Below are 17502 nucleotides of genomic sequence, written 5' to 3' on the forward strand. Positions count from 1 at the left end.
TAGAGTCTTGTCCTTAAACCTTTAACGGAGAGTTCATCCAAAATTCAAACTCATCTTCTACTCACCCTCATGTTGACTAAGGTTTGGAATTATTTGAATCTATTATCTGTTCCTTTTAGGGTTATAAACAAAAATGAAAGTCCATTTTAAAGTAGGGACTAGTGCTCAAAATCACCGTCCAAAAAGACACAATCAAAAACATCTGATCGTCTGTAATGTCCCTCGACATGAGGAATTGTTCCGGAAAAAACTTAAATAATTCTAGACTAACATGCTACAAACAGGAAGTAATCCGGGTAAATATCGTCTTTCAAAAGCGCTCACAATATTGACTGGGAAAACTTCCTGTCTGTGAAGCATGTTTTTGTTTAACCGTAGCCCTGTGATTCTACTTACAGCATTCCTGTTGTCGCCTCGTCTGCCTCACATCACACTTGTTTACGAAGATTCTTCCCCATCTTTTGTTGCACTGACCTTCTAGGCCATGTCCCCTTTACAACCAGAATCTAAAGCATTGTGTGTGTCTAACATCAGAGTACTATCAATTGAAAGTTCAATCTGAGAAATTACTTTATTTCTGTTCTGAGCATGTTTATGTGTTTCTCCTCGATATACAGTAGCTCCTGTATTATTGTACCTTTGTATTTAAACTCACATCCACTCGGGGCTGCTCATCAGATCTTGTTAAGTCTCCGCGGAGGAACGGCAGAGCTTAAAACATTCATTCACATATGCTGGAAATGTGTTCGCACAGCAGGGAGTCTGTATCAAGTGGGCAAACATGAAGGTGTGCCAACACCTCATGTAGCTTTTATTATTGACTGGATGTTATTTTTACACTGATTGTGCTCATTGAGTGATGAGAAAAGAATAAAAAGTCTTTATGTTTGTGAATGTGTGAGTGGAAATATTTGGTTGATAGCGAAAGTGGCTCCTTTTGGGTGTGGAAGTGGAACAAAAAATGAAGTTTCTGGTTTAAAATAAAGCAGCCGTCTGGTCACATTCTCTTGTGTCTACTCAAGCATCCTGTCAGCCTCGCCAACAACAACATTAAACATGCATCGTCAGTGTGGTTTTCTGCATAACTGTGAAGTACTTTGACCCACTTTCTTTGTTTTTTCAGGACTATCTGTTGAGTCATATGTATGGCAACGCGGCACGAGACGACCTCTGGAGCAAACTGTCTCAGGTAAGTTCCCAGAGTCGGACTCTCACGGCAGTGAATCCCGGCCCGTTCCACATTCATCTCTGTGGGGATGAAACAGCCACTGTGACTGGGGTTGTTAATTATTTAACAAAGCCGGCCTAATGAAGGCCCGGGAGACGCCGGTTAAGACCGACTTGATGAGCTAGAGACGCAGGAAGCCTTGTTACCACGCTGTCATGACTGACAGGTGCCGGCCTGTCCTTGAGGTCAATTAACTTCCTCCTTGTTTGGATTACAGTCATGTTGTTGGCCTCAGACATCAGACCGGAGTCTCTACGAATGAAGAGTCATCGGGAATTATCATTCAAATTATGATGAAATCCTTTAAGCCTTTTAACATTTGAATACCTCTGTTCAGAATTGCTAACGGATATTTAACATCTCATTAATGAATTGAAATAATCTTTCTCAGGAATCATTGCTGATCATCATTAGATAAGGATTAAGTTTGATCTGCTCAACAATGGACTCGAACCTTAAACTTAGACTGTGAAATATGTACGTATATAATTCTGCATTAATGTGAGTATTTTAAAAATACTTGAATGAATATACTCAAACTGAACATCACATGATCCCAGTTGTGGATCCTTGATGACTTTCCTCAAGGGGGCGCTCCTTAGGATGGACAGGCTTCTTCATATGGTGTTCATAGGCTTTGAAGTGAACAGGAATGTGGTTTTTGCCAAAGATCCTCTTTAATGTCTCCAGTGCTCCAGCATTGTAAACTTATAGTATTTATTTATTTTCAACAACAAACTTAAATCACAAGACTTTTTATAGGTAAGTTTATTTGTAATGTACAGGTGTTTTGAAGGTATATAGGACTAAATTAAGCTCCAAGTAGTATTACTACATGCAGGTTTTGAGTCTGTATCTTAGGGTAAAATTGTGAAACAATACTCAGAAGCTGATGCGAAATAAACCACTGTCTCTTCGTCTCCCGTTTAGTTAACACATCACTGCAGCTGCAGGATTTTTACCTTCAACAAAGAAAAGCATGCATGACTCTTGATGCATGTGCAGGTGAATCTACTCTGTGTTTGGGAGGACCTTTAAATAGAGAATAGGTGCACAAGCCAAATCCTTTTGGGGAAGACAAGATCATCCGTTTTTACCTGTCATTACTTTTAAAGCCCCAAAATGTCACATCAAAACAATGTACTCTGGCTCCCCTTAGTGTTAGAAAATTGCATCTACAACATCGTACTATGGATGTGTACTAGGGTAACTAGTGTGTCAGTTTCTTGTTTTATCTTCAATATAGCTTATCTCTACGCTGTAAAGCCGTTTTGCTGTCAAGTGACTCTCTGGGCTTAAGAGCCTTTTGTCTTGATAGTTCTCTGAATGAGCCATGACGGTTCAAAATCAATCATTACAGAAAATGTGAAAAAAAAATAACGACATCAAATTGTTGTATATTGATGTTTTAAATGCTGTCAAAATTCTAATTCGACTATGTTTTATTTTTTTCCCATTTGTACCCTGCAGGCCATGCATTTAGAAGGGAGGGGCATTGACATTGGTGCCATGATGGACAGGTGGACCCTACAAATGGGATACCCTGTCGTGACCATCAGTAAAAACCAATCTGAACAACTCCCGACACACTTCATCACCGTCAGTCAAGAGCACTTTCTCTACGGCCAAAAAACCAAGACCAATAACAGGTAAGGTGTTTGTTGAACGTTGGAGCTCAAAGTCGTTGACACACATTATAATAGGAACGTATCAACATGTAAACATTTGATTTATAATAAAATTAAATTTTAATTCTGAGTCAATTCTGTTCATAAACCTCTTGCAGGATAGAAAAAAACTCATTAGCACCGGTTTCAGTGCCATATTTTAATGCCTTATTTTTCTTTTGTGAATTTTTCTTTATCTAAAATAAAATAAAAATCACATTTAATTAAAAATGTAGTGTTCTTCCTCAACACAGAACATACATCGGTCTGTAACAGTTCAGGTAATTTAACCACTTTTATTTCAGTTTTTGGGCATATTTTGGTTCACAATGTTGGTGCTATTTAAGCAGCGATGTTTCAGAAGTGCTGATTCATCAGATGACACCTATATGACGAATATCTTTACGTTACTGCGTCCAACTTCTTTTCTGGATTCATCTTTATACATTTCAACCAGCTATAGATGATTTTGGGGCGTCACCCCTGGCGCCCCGGGGCAGGAGCTCATTCTCTCCGTCTTAAAATAGGGCTATCATCGCAGTGAAGCCGGGCGACCTTTACTCCGGCGCTCTCTCTTCATGCATCCCTTCATCTGCTTGTCATGTTTTCACAGCCCCGGCTCTCGGGCCGAGCCTTCAGCTTCACACCTCAGTAACCAGATTTCTGTCCCCTCGGCGGCGGCGAGAAGTTTTCACCTGAAAAAGCATATTTCCACTCATTCTTCTGCACCTTTACATCATTTATGTTTCATTCATTTTTGATTCTCATGATGTTTTATTCACTTTCTTCAACTTATTTTCTTCATTGTTTATCGACCCCCCTCCCCCTTCCTCCGCCCCTTCAATACCTCATCAACATCTTTTCTTGTCAGATCTTCCCTTCCTCGTCTCGCGTTTGCCGTTCCGTAACTGACATTTACAGTCCCTCTGACCCGCTCGTCTTCCTCTCCTCTTTCATCTGGAGTCTTTTGTGATTCATATGGCTCAGGGTTGCTCCCGAGGTCCCGTCAGCTCCGCTTGTTTGTTGTAGGTGGAGTCGAGCGCTTTCCTCCGTTCTTGTTGACTCTCGTGGGGATGCGTCAGACTCTCTCGGCAGCCGTCTCCGGGCATCCACCCGCACTTGTAAAGAAAGCTTGTTGTGCTTTCTGCTGAACCGCTGTCACGCCTGAACTGCCATTGAATTCCACCTGATAGCGTTGTTTGATCCTGGATGGGAACCGAAAGCCGGTGTAGCCTTTCGTTTCCTGAAGTACAAAACCTGACAAGATGGACGTGTCACTCACTTATGAATCACGCTCCACACAATCAATACAATTAAACACAACAGGATCAATGGAGGAAGTTAATCAAAAAAGTAGAAAAAGTAGATTCAAACATTAGTGATGAGTATGTGGAGGAAGAACTGATGCTTTTTTCGACCATTTCAATAGTGATGGAGTCAAGACAACACTAACTGAGACCATGACATTATCAAGACCAAGTCTATTCTTATACACTATAATTGTAATTTTATACATATATAGATATATATATTATTATTATTATTATACTACTTTTGACAATCACATAAATGCAAAATTTTCTTTTGGAAAGGAATTTGATATTTTTTTCCCGATCTGCTGTCTAAACTGATACAAATCAGTATATTCTTTCGTCATATTTCCACTCATCAACATTTCTGTCCCACCTCTTTCCACCTCATGAATATTTCTCTAGATCTGCCTGAATAAGAAGAAAATAAAAATAAAAATAGGGTGTTAATATGCAACCATTATTGTTAAAAATGGTTACTGTTTTCCAAAAGCGGTGTTGGCTCCATTCAATGAAAATGATTTCACAGCAATCAATGAGGAATAATAATACACAATAGAAATTACAAAAGTTCAGTCTAGGTCATAACAACATTATTGCTTTACTTACTGACCATAAATCATGTTGTTCAGGTTATTGTGTCTGAAAATGTTAAGAGAGAAAACTGTCATCGGCATTCAATACATCTTGTACAACTCAGTCACTACTGATGTTTCCGAATGTTTCATGTACTATGAATTATGTTTCCTCACTGCCAGAGACAAGGCAGAGTTAAAATACTTTTGAGACCCTAAGAAAGTAAACCAATCAAGTACTACAACACTATATTTCAACAACTGGAAGTGACTCTGGTCGTAGTGGTTAATACTACTCAAGCACAGCAGGAAGGTTGATGGTTCTCTTCCTACTTTACCATCCTTTCTATTTGGAGTTTGTGTTTGCTTTAAATTTCTTCCTGGAAGCACAAGTACAGATGTGAAGAAAGCCTGGTCCAATCTTCTTAAGCCAAGATGTTTCTCATCAACATTTACTGATCTAGTCACGCTTAATGTTTTAATTCTCACTAATTGAGTTGACAGGCTGGTTCTGAAGCCGTCATAGGATCTCAATGAACTTCATTCAAAAGATAATTCTGTACTAGCTTCGACTGCAGTTTAAAGCTCTGTGATTGACACCCTTGATTCTATAGGAAGTGTCAGTGAAGCAAGAGGCCGTATAGAAGTTCTAAACATTCATTTGCTGTTTCTCTCTCTCTCTTCAACACACGTCTGTTTTCTAAATTTAACTTGCAATTAAATATTAAAAAGCCTGTTCTGCAGCCGCCACTCCACGTCTGTGTGAGTGTGTGTCATTATTTGAGTGCATCAAATTGAGTTCCGCTCATGTCAATCATGTTGATAAAGATAAAAAGATTCAATGTTAAGTTGACCGGCCGCTGTATCGATCGACGGTTGCCGGCGGCGACTGATGAGCTGCTAAATGGAACTTTCTGCGGAAGATTGTGTGACAGTGACCTCAGCAACAATCGCACACGTGTTCAGACAGTGTCATGAGGTGCCTTTCTTTAATTAAAACCAGCTTTAATTAATATCCAAGTGCAATTAAAATGATACTCTGAGGATTCTTCACGGACGTGAAGAGAAGTGGCTTCTTTAATGACTGATTACTTTTGACACGAGTGCAATCGCTACAGTGTGTGTGTGTCTGTGTGTGTGTCTGTGTGAGTGTATTAACTTTCTTCATTTTTCTCTTCCTTGTATTGTGGAGCACTTTTTAAGTTAAGACTATGCTTTTAAAAATAGACTTAATTCTATTTCTATTTTTATATAATTTATAAAGCACTCATACTACAATTCCCATAATGCACCTCAACAAGTTAAGTGCAAATGAAAAACCTCTGCATCTCTGATTTCAAATCAAAATGTGTAGCTTGAAAAAGCATTGAGGCAGCACATATTTCCTCCAAGGAGCACATTCCACATGACTTCATTAAAATACACATGTGCATACAAATTAAAACAATGAAACAAAATCCTTAATTCAAGATTGTTCTTAGCTGACGCCAAAAAAAAACAATATAGTATCCCGAATTAAACTTACTTGCACATCTTGGAAGAAGGCACTTTGGTATCAGAGTCTTACATTGAAATAGTGGCCAAAACTAAAGACATAAATGGTGTATTCATTAAGATAATTACCTTTCACCATAAAGAAGTTACCAATAGTCAAGAAATAAGATTTCCTTAAAGGGCAACTAATGTTCAACTCACCTGACTCACATGTTTCAAATGTTGAAGTCTTCCTCTCCAAGATGCAGTAAGTCTCTCATCATGACCATGTTTTGAACTTATTACTTTATAAAGTTCTCCCCCGTCTGAAATCTCAGCGAACAAGAGGTTATGAGAGCAGAATCCATTATGATGTAATAATGATCTTCACTCCTCCTCTAGTCAACTGTAATCACGCCCTGCTTTGTTTATACAACGATTCCCTCGGAGTTAAAGACTTCTGGGATTGATGACGTGCAATGCTTGACCAATCACAGCAGAGTGGGCGTGGTTATGGTAAACAAGATTTTAGCTTCATTTGAAAAAAAGCGGGGTTTAAGCACATTCTATAATGTTTGATAGAAAGCACGAGATTCTTAACCAGATTGAAGTTCAATTCAGCTTTAAATTAGAAAAACATACTAAGTTATTTAAACCACAGACTTCACATCAAAACTTTCTTGAGCAAAATATATTATCATCAAATAATTCCCTGAGAATTCTGTTCTGATTGATTTTGCCATTATAAAGTTATATAATGACGGTGCTACAAAGTTGCACTCTGAGTTATGATGGTGTTTCAACTCCATAACATTATTAAGATCTAACTGTGTCATGTTTTCAAGCCTGTGACTGATGTCCGCCCACCACCGCTTTTCCCTCCGTCCATTTATTCCTTTATTTATGCATGGAAGTGCAGAATGACATATTAGGTGGTGAGTTCTCTCACTTCTGTTTAGATCCAGACGAGCTGCTCCGACACGTCGCATTAGAATCATGAGGTTTAACCGTCAGTGCTGTAACAGGCTGACGTGAGTCTCCCACAAACAACACAAACACATTTGAGCTGCAGAATGAGGAAAGAAAAGTGGCGACTTCCACATTATCTCCACGTTGTTCACATCTCCACAATGGGCTTCATTGCACATAATGACGTCGCCTCCATCAGAGCGCCGTTCTCTGGAGGATCCTGCAGCTGGAGATCATCTCTTCGTAGCGGCTTTCACGAACCCTCTGGGTCTTTAGATGATTTCAATTTGCCTCCGACGGGGATCCCACCTCGTTGGCTTGTCAGTTCCGGCTAAGCAGGATGAAGATGAACATGTCAGGATCTGTGAATCTTGGAACAACAGCGGCTGAGAAAACCCATTAGAGGTTGGAGCAAAGCCAATAAAGCTTTTGGTAGATTTGGCTCACAGTTGTGGAAACATTTCTATCAGAAAATATTGATGTTGAGATCGTGGCTACAATTCTACAACCTTGAAATTCACTCAGTGAGTGCAGAACTCCCCCAAGAACCCCACTTAGCTTGAATATTATTCACCATACATTTTTTTTTTTGAAATAAAAACACAGTGGGACAACAGGTGTATTTGTATTATAGATTTGACTTGGAAAATCAGTTTTGACTTTTTAACCCTTGTGTTGTCTCAGGGTCGAGGTCGCCCAAAGGCCCGAAAACAAATGTAAAATAAGATGGTCCACCTTGACCCAGAGACAACACCATGGATAAAACAATTGCATTTCAGAATCAGAATCAGAATTTGGTGCAGCCTACTCCCATCAGTATGTGTGAATGGCTGTCAAAGCGCTTTGTGACCCTGGTCTAGAAAGGCGCTATATAAATAGAGATTATTATTTGTTTTTTGGGTCACCTTGACCCTGAGATAACACAAGGGTTACAGAAAGGGTTCTTCTAAACTATTAAAGGTAGGGTTGTTGTTCTGGTATCGTCTTGGTCAGTCTTCAGAAAAGATATTTGTGGTCCTGGAAAACCTTTGGTCTTGGTCCTCTCTCTTTCTTCTTGCCTGGACTCCGATCAAAATAGTGGCCTTGAAGCATAATGAAAAGTGATCATTGTTTCGGCTCCTTTAATAAGACACATGACACAAACTTGAATCCGCCTTCTTACAGTGCAATCCACAGAAATCAACCTGCAGACTGTCCTCAAAATAAACTCCAAGTTTAATTCTCAATCCTGGTCTTGATCTAGAAAAGTCTTCGTCTAGATTTGGTCTTGTCTTTGTCTCAACACTCTCCGGTCTTGGTCTGAGCTGAGGCAGTCTAGACTACAAGTCAAGCTAATGGAAACCCCAGGATTACTCTTATGACGTTGTATCGATTATATGATTTATCAGGATAAATAAGTATTTGTCATGAAACTGTTGGTATTAAGTAAGAATGAAGCATTAGTTTTACATTTATAACACTCTAAATGATCATTTTGAATCAAAGGGAACATCCTAAACAACAAACATTTATAAACTTTGACACTTCACCTGTTTGACATAATAATCTGAAATATTGGGCAGAAGACTAGAACATAATGTGTTTTGCCTTCAAGGAAAATAAACGTTTGTAATGTGAAGGTTCATCAATAAAATAAAAAGCGAAAATATGGAATCTATTGTAAATCTGTTACACTAAAATGAAAAGAAAACATTAGAGAGAGAAACAATAGAAAGAACACTAATATTTTCCACACACACAACTTTCTAATTGGGTTTTTTTCTTTCTTTCTTTCTTTCTGTTTAGAAACAAGTCAATTAATCGAATTAAATAAATTGGTTTATGTGTACTTGTTATTTTCCTCAAAAAAGTGAACAGGAACTTGTAAAACAAAAATCTTATTTTTTAACTATTTATAATTAATCTTTCGTGGGGGTTTTTTGACACATACATGGAAGTATCTCGAGCAGGTACTCGTCTTAATCCGTCCATCCACTGGTCTTTTCCCCCGAGATAGCATTCAAAGACAATCACGGCGCTCTCTCTGTCTTAGTAACGTTCCAAATGTCAGACGTGCCTATTTCCAGCTGACGAATGCAAAATCCTATTCTTCCTATTTGTCTGCGGAAGCTCTCGATCTGATAAGAGAGCCACTCCAGATGTAAATGAACCGTCCTTTCTTTTGTTTGTCTCTCCCCAGCTTACTGTGGCTCGTCCCGTTGACGGTTGCCGTGGGAAACGCTTCCTCTGTGTTCGTGGAGACGCTCATCTGGATCAGCAACAACACAGGTATGGTCCTGATGAGAGGTGGAGTGTTTTGTACGAGCCGTTGTGGGGGGACGTCGAACAAAGAGACAGAAGATCCAGAAGCTTTACTGTGGGGAAATATATCATATAAGACAGAAAGACAGTGACTTAATATAGATCAATACTTTTCAAATGTTATATTTCAAAAGGAAAAATCGAAAGAAACCGCAAAATGAAAGAAAGGCATTTATTGCGAACCATTTTTTAATATTTTATTTATAAATTTATTTAAAATGTATTTTTGGTTTAATGGTTTAATGTTTGTATTAAAGTGAACATGTCACTAAACTGTGAAGACAACATATTTAAGAAAAAATGAAGTTTTATTTAGAATTGAAGCAGCAACAGGCGCTATTAGAAACATTTCATTTTCTGGCTTTACTCCGACTTTAATGAGGGCCACCTGAGTAGAGGTTAAGGGTCACACTTTGCCCTGGTCTCTTCTTGATGCTTGGTTCAGAACATTTTAATACAAACCATCCCATAAAAAAGTGCAAACTTTCAGCCAATTAAAACCTTGTTTAGAAATAACTGCTGTTACACTTCATAGAGAAGACCTGGAGGACATCTGAGTTGAAGATATTGTATCAGCGGTATAACTGGGCCAGTCAGAGTCAGACCTTTAAATGTTTTAAGTGCCTCGGTGTCTTCTAGACATGTTTGGCAAATCCTTAACCTGTGTCTGTCTTTCCAGACAAACTTTGACTCCGTCTGGAATTTGAGCTGCAGAAACAGAACAAGTGATACCTTATTATTGTTAACTATTCGTCAACTTAACACCCACTAGAGAAATGAGTTCACTGGTAGTTCCACATCAGAAGACTCTCTCTGTGTTTGATGGAGTCTACTGACTCCTTCAAGATACATCTGAACACATTCTTATTTTTACAGGCTTTTCCTTGATTCTCTGAGACTCCTGTGTTTGTCTCAGTGTTATCTTGACCTTTTAAGTATATATTTTATTGGGTATTGTTTTGATTGTTTAGGGGTTTGTGAGCCTGGTCTACAAAAGCGCTTACAAATATTTTATAAAAATTCAATTAAATTAATGCTGTTTTTCAGAAACGCACAAGATCAGCGAGATGCGCGACAACACGTGGTTGCTCGGTAACATCAACCAAACTGGATACTTCCGTGTGAACTACGACCTTCCGAACTGGAAACTGCTGATTCAGCAGCTTCACACAAATCTACAAGTAGGTTTTGTTGTTTTTTGGCTGCTTTCAGATTTTGTGTGTATTTCTTTGCATTGACGATTTTTTGCGTTTCTTTTAGATCATCTCTGTCGGGAACAGAGCAGGACTTATTGATGATTCCTTCAACTTAGCCAGGTAAGCAATGACTTTCTCTTAAACTTCCTCTACACTTTTATTTTGAAAGGATTCTTTCAGTTATGACTTTTTGGGTTAGTTCAACCAAATTTCAAACTTTACTAATTTTCTACTCACCCTCATGTCGACTAAGGGTTGGGATTATTTTCAGAGTAATCTGTTATAGAAAAAAATGTTTGTTCATGTTAATGTAGCAACTGGAGCTCAGGTTCATCTTTCTGCAAGAAAGATACACTTAAAAACATCCAAATACCTTCATGGTTGCCGTCTGTAACGTTCATCTTCTTTTGAAGCCTTGACAAGAGTAATTGTTCCTGAAACAATTTAAACAAGTCTTTATTTTAAGTTGGTTTTAAGCAAACGTTCCTAGGCTAGCTGCTAGGTCAGCTTCATATTCTTCCTAAAATACATTTAAAAACATCCAAATACCTTCATACTGATTGTCTGTTATGTCCATCTTCTATTTAAGCCTCGAAAAGAATAATTGTTACATGAAAATGTAAGAAGTATATATTTTTAAGCTTGTTTTTAGCAGATGCTGCTAGCTGCCTAATATTTGTGCATGCACACTTGCAATGGGTTTCAATGAGGAAACACAGGAGCTGAAAGATTGATAATTTCTGCTACAAACAAACTTAGAAAATATAGACTTGTTTAACAATTCCTATTGCTAAGGCTTTAATACAAGATGATTTTTCGAGACGAGCAGTATGGAGGTATTTGGATGTTTTTAAGTGTCTTTTTGGATGAAGACGAAGAAAACTGAGCTCCAGGCACTACATTAAAATGAACAAACATGTTTACCTATAACTATAAAAAGGAACAGATCCATCTGAAAATAATCCCAACACCAAAAAATAAGTGAAGTTTGAATTTTGGGGTGAATTATCACTTTAAGGTGAATTGACAAACCAAGTTGAGCTGAACAGAAACTCTTCATGTCAGCGTGAGGCAACACTTTCATGAGGTTACAGACACCAAATGCCTTGTAGTTCACAGTTTATAGTCCTGATTGATCGTAGCCTCCTGTGAATAGAACCAGAAAGAAGGGTCTGATCGAGTCCTGCTCACCTCCGGGAGGAAGTCACCACGGTCGGACCACTGGGTTAGTCATAGTGACGCCTTTAAACCTCCAGGAGCGACATCATTGTCTTCTCCTCGTCTAAAAGCAGACCTCGACTCCTGAGGTGAATTATTCTCTCCCCACTCGATGTCTTGACTATTGATCATCATAGTGAAGAGTCACACTGTTGCTTTTAGCCTGCAACACACAGTGAGCAGGAGTGCAAGACCTCAGCTTTGGTTGTATCAGCGGTCGAACCCCCCCCCCCCTCCGGACAAGCCCTCGTACGCTGCTGTTCTATTATTTAAACCACGATGGAGGTCGAGAGCTGGAAATGATACATTTTCCGGCTTGACACATTTGCATTGACGGAACCGTCAGTCCTCACAATACCACTCAGAGGGAGGTCGGTGTGATAATTGTTTTCCAATACGTGCGGCGTGTGAGTGGTCTAGACAGGACCAATAAAAGATGTGTTTGTGATTGATTGAAATAGCAGGTAGCACGATGCTCTGTGTGTCTAGTGTCTGGCTCACTGTCGCCTTCTGCCGATAGTTGCAGGCCCTGGCTGGCTTCAGGTCTTTGACATCCTTCCCAGTTCTGCGTTTGTCATGATTGAACCGTATATGTTTTCTCTTTGCGTCATACGCGCTGATCTCGGCCCAGTGGTTCTCAGTATATGTAAAGAGGGAATTGCTTCTGAGCGTGTCTCTGGTGGTTAAGTGGCTGTGTAGTATTATAAGAGCAGATGGTCCCCGAGCAACATGAGGAATCCTTCCACCACGTAAATCTTGTATAAGCACCATGGCTGTATGTGACTAAAGAATATTTGGCGGTTTTAGTTCCAACTAAATAGACTGCAGCAAGAGGATCTGAGCGTATACTTAAGGTACTGATGAAGGATGATTCACACTGAAGGGAAAGTATCTGCACGAGGAGGAAGATTTTCGGGAGACTACTTTTTTTAGTACGCTTTGAATCCTGCAGCCTCTAAAACGATGCGACTGATCGATATAGGTAATGGCGTCCAGGAGGAGCTCTAGCGGGAAACCAAGTGCGGGACAGACAAGTGAAGAGCTAATGCACAACAGGAGATGATAGTTTCCGCCGGAACAATAGATGGTGATAATGTGCCGAGAGCTGAGAGCCAACCACCTTTCAACAAGACCAACAAGAAGAAAACGGTGGTTGAACAGTCAATTTTTTTGCATTGTATTCATCAAGGCAAAGACACAGAGAAAGGCACATGATGCAGCTTTAAAAACAAAGGTGAACAATCTCGATGTTAAAGAAAGAAATAGAGATGCTGCACGTACACCTGGCTTTCAAAGGCAACTAATGTGTTGATTTAAGTGTGTCTTAAATAGATCTTGGACTCTATTGTATCATCAGTATTTGTCTGTTTGTACAAAACTCTCTTTTCATTGAAATATTGACATTAGAAAATGTGTTTATGCCCCGCCCACTGAAAACACTTGAAATCTCGCTTACAATTACCATGCTCACTCTGCTGTATCGGTCAAGTATCAAGGGTTGTCACTGCGCGTCATAAATCCCAGAAGTCTCCACCTCCAAGGGACTTGATGTACAAACAAAGCGGGGCGTGATTACAACTGGCCGGAGGAGGAGTGAAGACCATTATTACATCATAATGGGGAGAACTTTATAAAGTTATAAGTTCAAAATATGGTCATGATGAGAGATTTACTGCATCTTGGAGAGGAAGACTTCAACATTTGAAACATGTGAGTGAGTCAGGAGAGATGGGTTTTCAAATGAAGAAATAGATGGTGAGACATTGGAGACGGTAGCGGCAATACATTCTAAAAAGGCGACAAAAGCTTTTACAGGAAATAAAAGCAGACTTGAAAATAACTTTTCTGGTAGTATGGTTATTTTTTATGTAGCCTACATATAATCAGGATTAATTTAGAAACTGAATCTTATACACTGTATATTTGTGGCCTTTATATTTACAAATAAATGTACATTTTACTCATGGCAGTTTATGTTTAGGTGCACACTGTGTAGTCCAGATATCTGGACATTAAAACATAAAGTATTATCTAAGGAGATGAATGGATGTGAAGTTAAAGCAATCATAAACTAAACACTATACTCGTGTGGCGCTTGTTGTCATTGACAGTGTCGACCAAGATCTGGTGTCATCTGAATATCAATAGTACGTCACATAATTTCTCTTCTCGTTGATTTGAGGTACGTCCATTCAAAATCAGATATAATTCAGTAACTTTTGTCAGTAGCTAAAAATGAAAAACGATAACCTTCTTTGAAGATGTTTATTGACGATTTAATTACTGTTAGTCCGGGAAGTCAAACACCACAAACCATACAATAATGTATTGTGCATGAAAATGGCTGTAGGGATTAGTTCACTGAGAGGGAGTGAGATTACGGCTTAGCATTAGCATTAGGGGAAAACAAAGTTTTCTGATTGAGAAAAGGAGCCGTAATGAGATTTTAGTTCAGGAACTGCTTTAAGTCCTACTACAACAGCTAAAAAAAACAAAAATAAAATGTCTAGTTGGAAAAAAGAGTTACAATCTGTTACTGTTATAATAAAAAAAAAATCAAACCTTCATCAAATCAGTTTTGATCTTTCATCAGTCTTTCATTCAGTCTTTTATTATTTAAAAGTCATGCATTTTGATGAAGTTGTGGTGATAAAATGGTTAACAATCAGAAAGGTCGGCTTTCATCTTCACTGTCGTTCATATTTTCAGCGGATTAAGATGGAGAGACGCTATAAAAGGCTGTTCATTCCTCTAATATGATCACGCTGCTCTTAAAACCCCCCCAGGCTTGATACAGTATATTTTTATGAGCTTCCAGATTCATGTATTCATTATAAAGCCTTAAAAATGATTCTGCCTGTTCGTCTACCTGCAGTCCTTTATAAATAAATCCCATTTTTCCAATCTGGGTCTGATCACAACTGTGTGAGGGCCAATTGAGAAACCAAGTGAACCAGATGGAGACCCTGTGATGAATCGGCGGCCGAGAGAGGGAGGGAGGCGGGCGAGTGAGTCGTTCCACAGAGTGATGTTTTCAGCCTCCAGCTTTCTGAGCACTGTAACCAAAATCCAGTGTGACACCCAGCCTTTAAGTCAATCTTCCCTCCTCTCTTTCCCTTTATTTCCGAGTCGGGCTCTCTCTGCCATCTGTCTTGTGTCATGTCGAATGTGCAGCAGCCAGAGATGACTGTGCAGGCGTGGTGCGTGAGCGCTGAGTTAGGGGCCTCGGCGGGGGATCCTTCCATACGGAATAAAAAAAAAAAAGAAAGAAAGATCAAAACCATTCGTATTCACTGGTACAGAAGTGAGAACCCACTGACTTCATTTCTCTCCGGATCCTTCACTTCCAAAGGGCTACATCTTATTTGAGTCTTTAACACATTTTTTTTTTTAGTCTTAAGCCCTAATTTGTAAACGATTTCCAGATCGTCCTGAAGGACAAACTAATGTTCTTCTTTATGGATCATTTGTAGAGCAACACTCAAGATAAACTAAAGACTTCTGCTGGACTGACGAGGCATTACTCAATTGTAGAGCTACAGCCATTGCCAGACTGTGTGACAACAAACATGTAGTCACTTAAAAAGAGGGATAAAGAGGCAACGTGTCTGTTTGATGGTCTTCTCCTTTCATTTAATCTCCATGTAAAACTGAGGGATTAAAGTGGATGAAATATAATTTAAACTCAAAGGAAATATCCGACATCTGAGAAATACAGAGGGTCATCTTCTTAAAATAATATTAATAATTTTAATATCAAAATGTTTGTTTTTTTAACATTACAGAGTATCAATAAATTGGCAATTAAATTGAAATATTGTAATATAATACTTAAAATTAGACTGTGTTATTTGTGTTTAATTAGGAAAAGAGATCCTTCCCCGGGCCAAGGACTTTGTGTATCTTGGGGTGTTGCTCACAGGTGAGAGAAAGTACGATCAGCTTAAAGAAAGCTAAGTCATTCAGCATAAACTTAAAGTAAAAATTCTGCTTCTCAACTTTTTTATGATGCATTCTTGGATCGCCCATTTTTAAATAGACTTTGGGACAGACCGAGGACTTATGTTGGAGGGAGTATGTCTCCAATTTGGCTTGGGAATGCTGCAATATTCTTCCAAAAGTGGAAAGTCTGGGCCTCCTTGATCGCCACCCTTCTTCTGAGCCCGGAGCCCCATCGGAAAAGGGAAAAGTCATGTGGCCCTCACAGGAAAATGTTTGGGGACCCCTGCTGTATATGTATTTCTGATTAAATATAAATTATTTTGACTCTTTATTTTGCACATTTAAATAACCATATATTATTTTTCAATTTCCAGTTATATTAAGATTATTTTTCTTCGTCCATAATTTATTTTAATCTTGACGGTCCCTAGCAACAGTCACAGTTGATAAAGCAGCTCCTCCAGAAATGCGATCGCTCTCTCCGGCTGAAGGAGTCCGAGAGGCACTTCTTGTTTCTAAACTAATGAGGAACAATGAAGTGTCCCCCGATGGTGTTAACTGGTGTGGCTCATTAAGACCTCAACACTCGAAGACTAAATGTAACAGAAAGAGAGAAAATAGAAAATCCATATCTTATAAACACAACAAAGTGATGGTACCACTGCCAGCTCGCTCCAGGGAGATCTATTGATTCAGGCGTTAGGACGATAATGATCAGATAACTTCTTTCTGTTATGTCATTAGCTGTGAAGTTGCCGTCGTTCATTACATGAGATGGAATCAAAGCAGGCTTGTATCTTTTCTAGCCTTTTAAAAAATCATAATCCACATTATCAGCTGTAATTAGCTTCTTTACACGCGAGACAATGAAGGAGCACAACAGATGCCAAACCATACTTCTCAATGAACTCACGGAAAAATGATGCTGTTGCCAATAGTTTAATTGGTTTTCATTAGAGTGTGTTGATCTGGATACATGTGTTTATTTTTTTTAGCTTTTGTTAGCAGTTAGTCCTTTATGAGTTAATTTAGACATTGTTGTCGTCTAAGAGAGAAATTAAGTTTCCATCATTTGATATAACCAAACAATATTCACGATAGCAAACTTCTCTGTCTTTGTTTGTTCAGGTTCTAACCATTCATGTGCCATTGCTTTTAAATTGTTGCTAAAAAAAACAAAAAAACAACCACAACAAAATTTGGTCAATATTATATTATCCCTTTTTAATTTAATATTTAACAGCATTGACGTCCAAAATGTTCAATGGTTAAGCAATTAATATTATTCATTTAAAATGGTACTTTATCTAGGAGTTGCAACATATTTGCAAAGGATTATGGGAGTGTCAGGGGCATCAGGAATTTTTGTAGTCCTTGACTTGATCAGTTTTATCACCTTTTTTTCAGCGAGGTATGAACAGAACATACATTTATCAATACAGTTACAACGTTGTCTTGATGTGAAACCACTTTGTAACTAGTATTTGCAGATTTTATATAAAAGAAAACAAATCCAACAGAGAGAGCCTCACTTTTGCTCTTGAATATTTTTTAAAACACTGCGCTGTAAGTACGTTTTATACCTCATTGATGGACCCAAGTGTGACCAGAGGTTAAAGATAA

At 38.7% G+C, this 17502-nt stretch overlaps 1 protein-coding gene across 1 annotated transcript in view; it reads left to right on the plus strand.

Moving 5' to 3' along the window:
* The window catches only part of LOC148083822 (thyrotropin-releasing hormone-degrading ectoenzyme-like), a 171839-nt gene that overhangs the window by 129366 nt on the left and 24971 nt on the right, over positions 1–17502 (plus strand). The window contains exons 9-13 of the mRNA XM_087787001.1: positions 1124–1189; positions 2699–2877; positions 9402–9490; positions 10571–10704; positions 10784–10839. Coding sequence (XP_087643127.1) covers positions 1124–1189; positions 2699–2877; positions 9402–9490; positions 10571–10704; positions 10784–10839 — 524 coding nt within the window. The remainder of the gene's footprint in view (positions 1–1123; positions 1190–2698; positions 2878–9401; positions 9491–10570; positions 10705–10783; positions 10840–17502) is intronic.

Source organism: Callionymus lyra, chromosome 3 (assembly GCF_982586985.1).
Source record: "Callionymus lyra chromosome 3, fCalLyr1.hap1.1, whole genome shotgun sequence".
Lineage (NCBI taxonomy): Eukaryota > Metazoa > Chordata > Actinopteri > Syngnathiformes > Callionymidae > Callionymus > Callionymus lyra.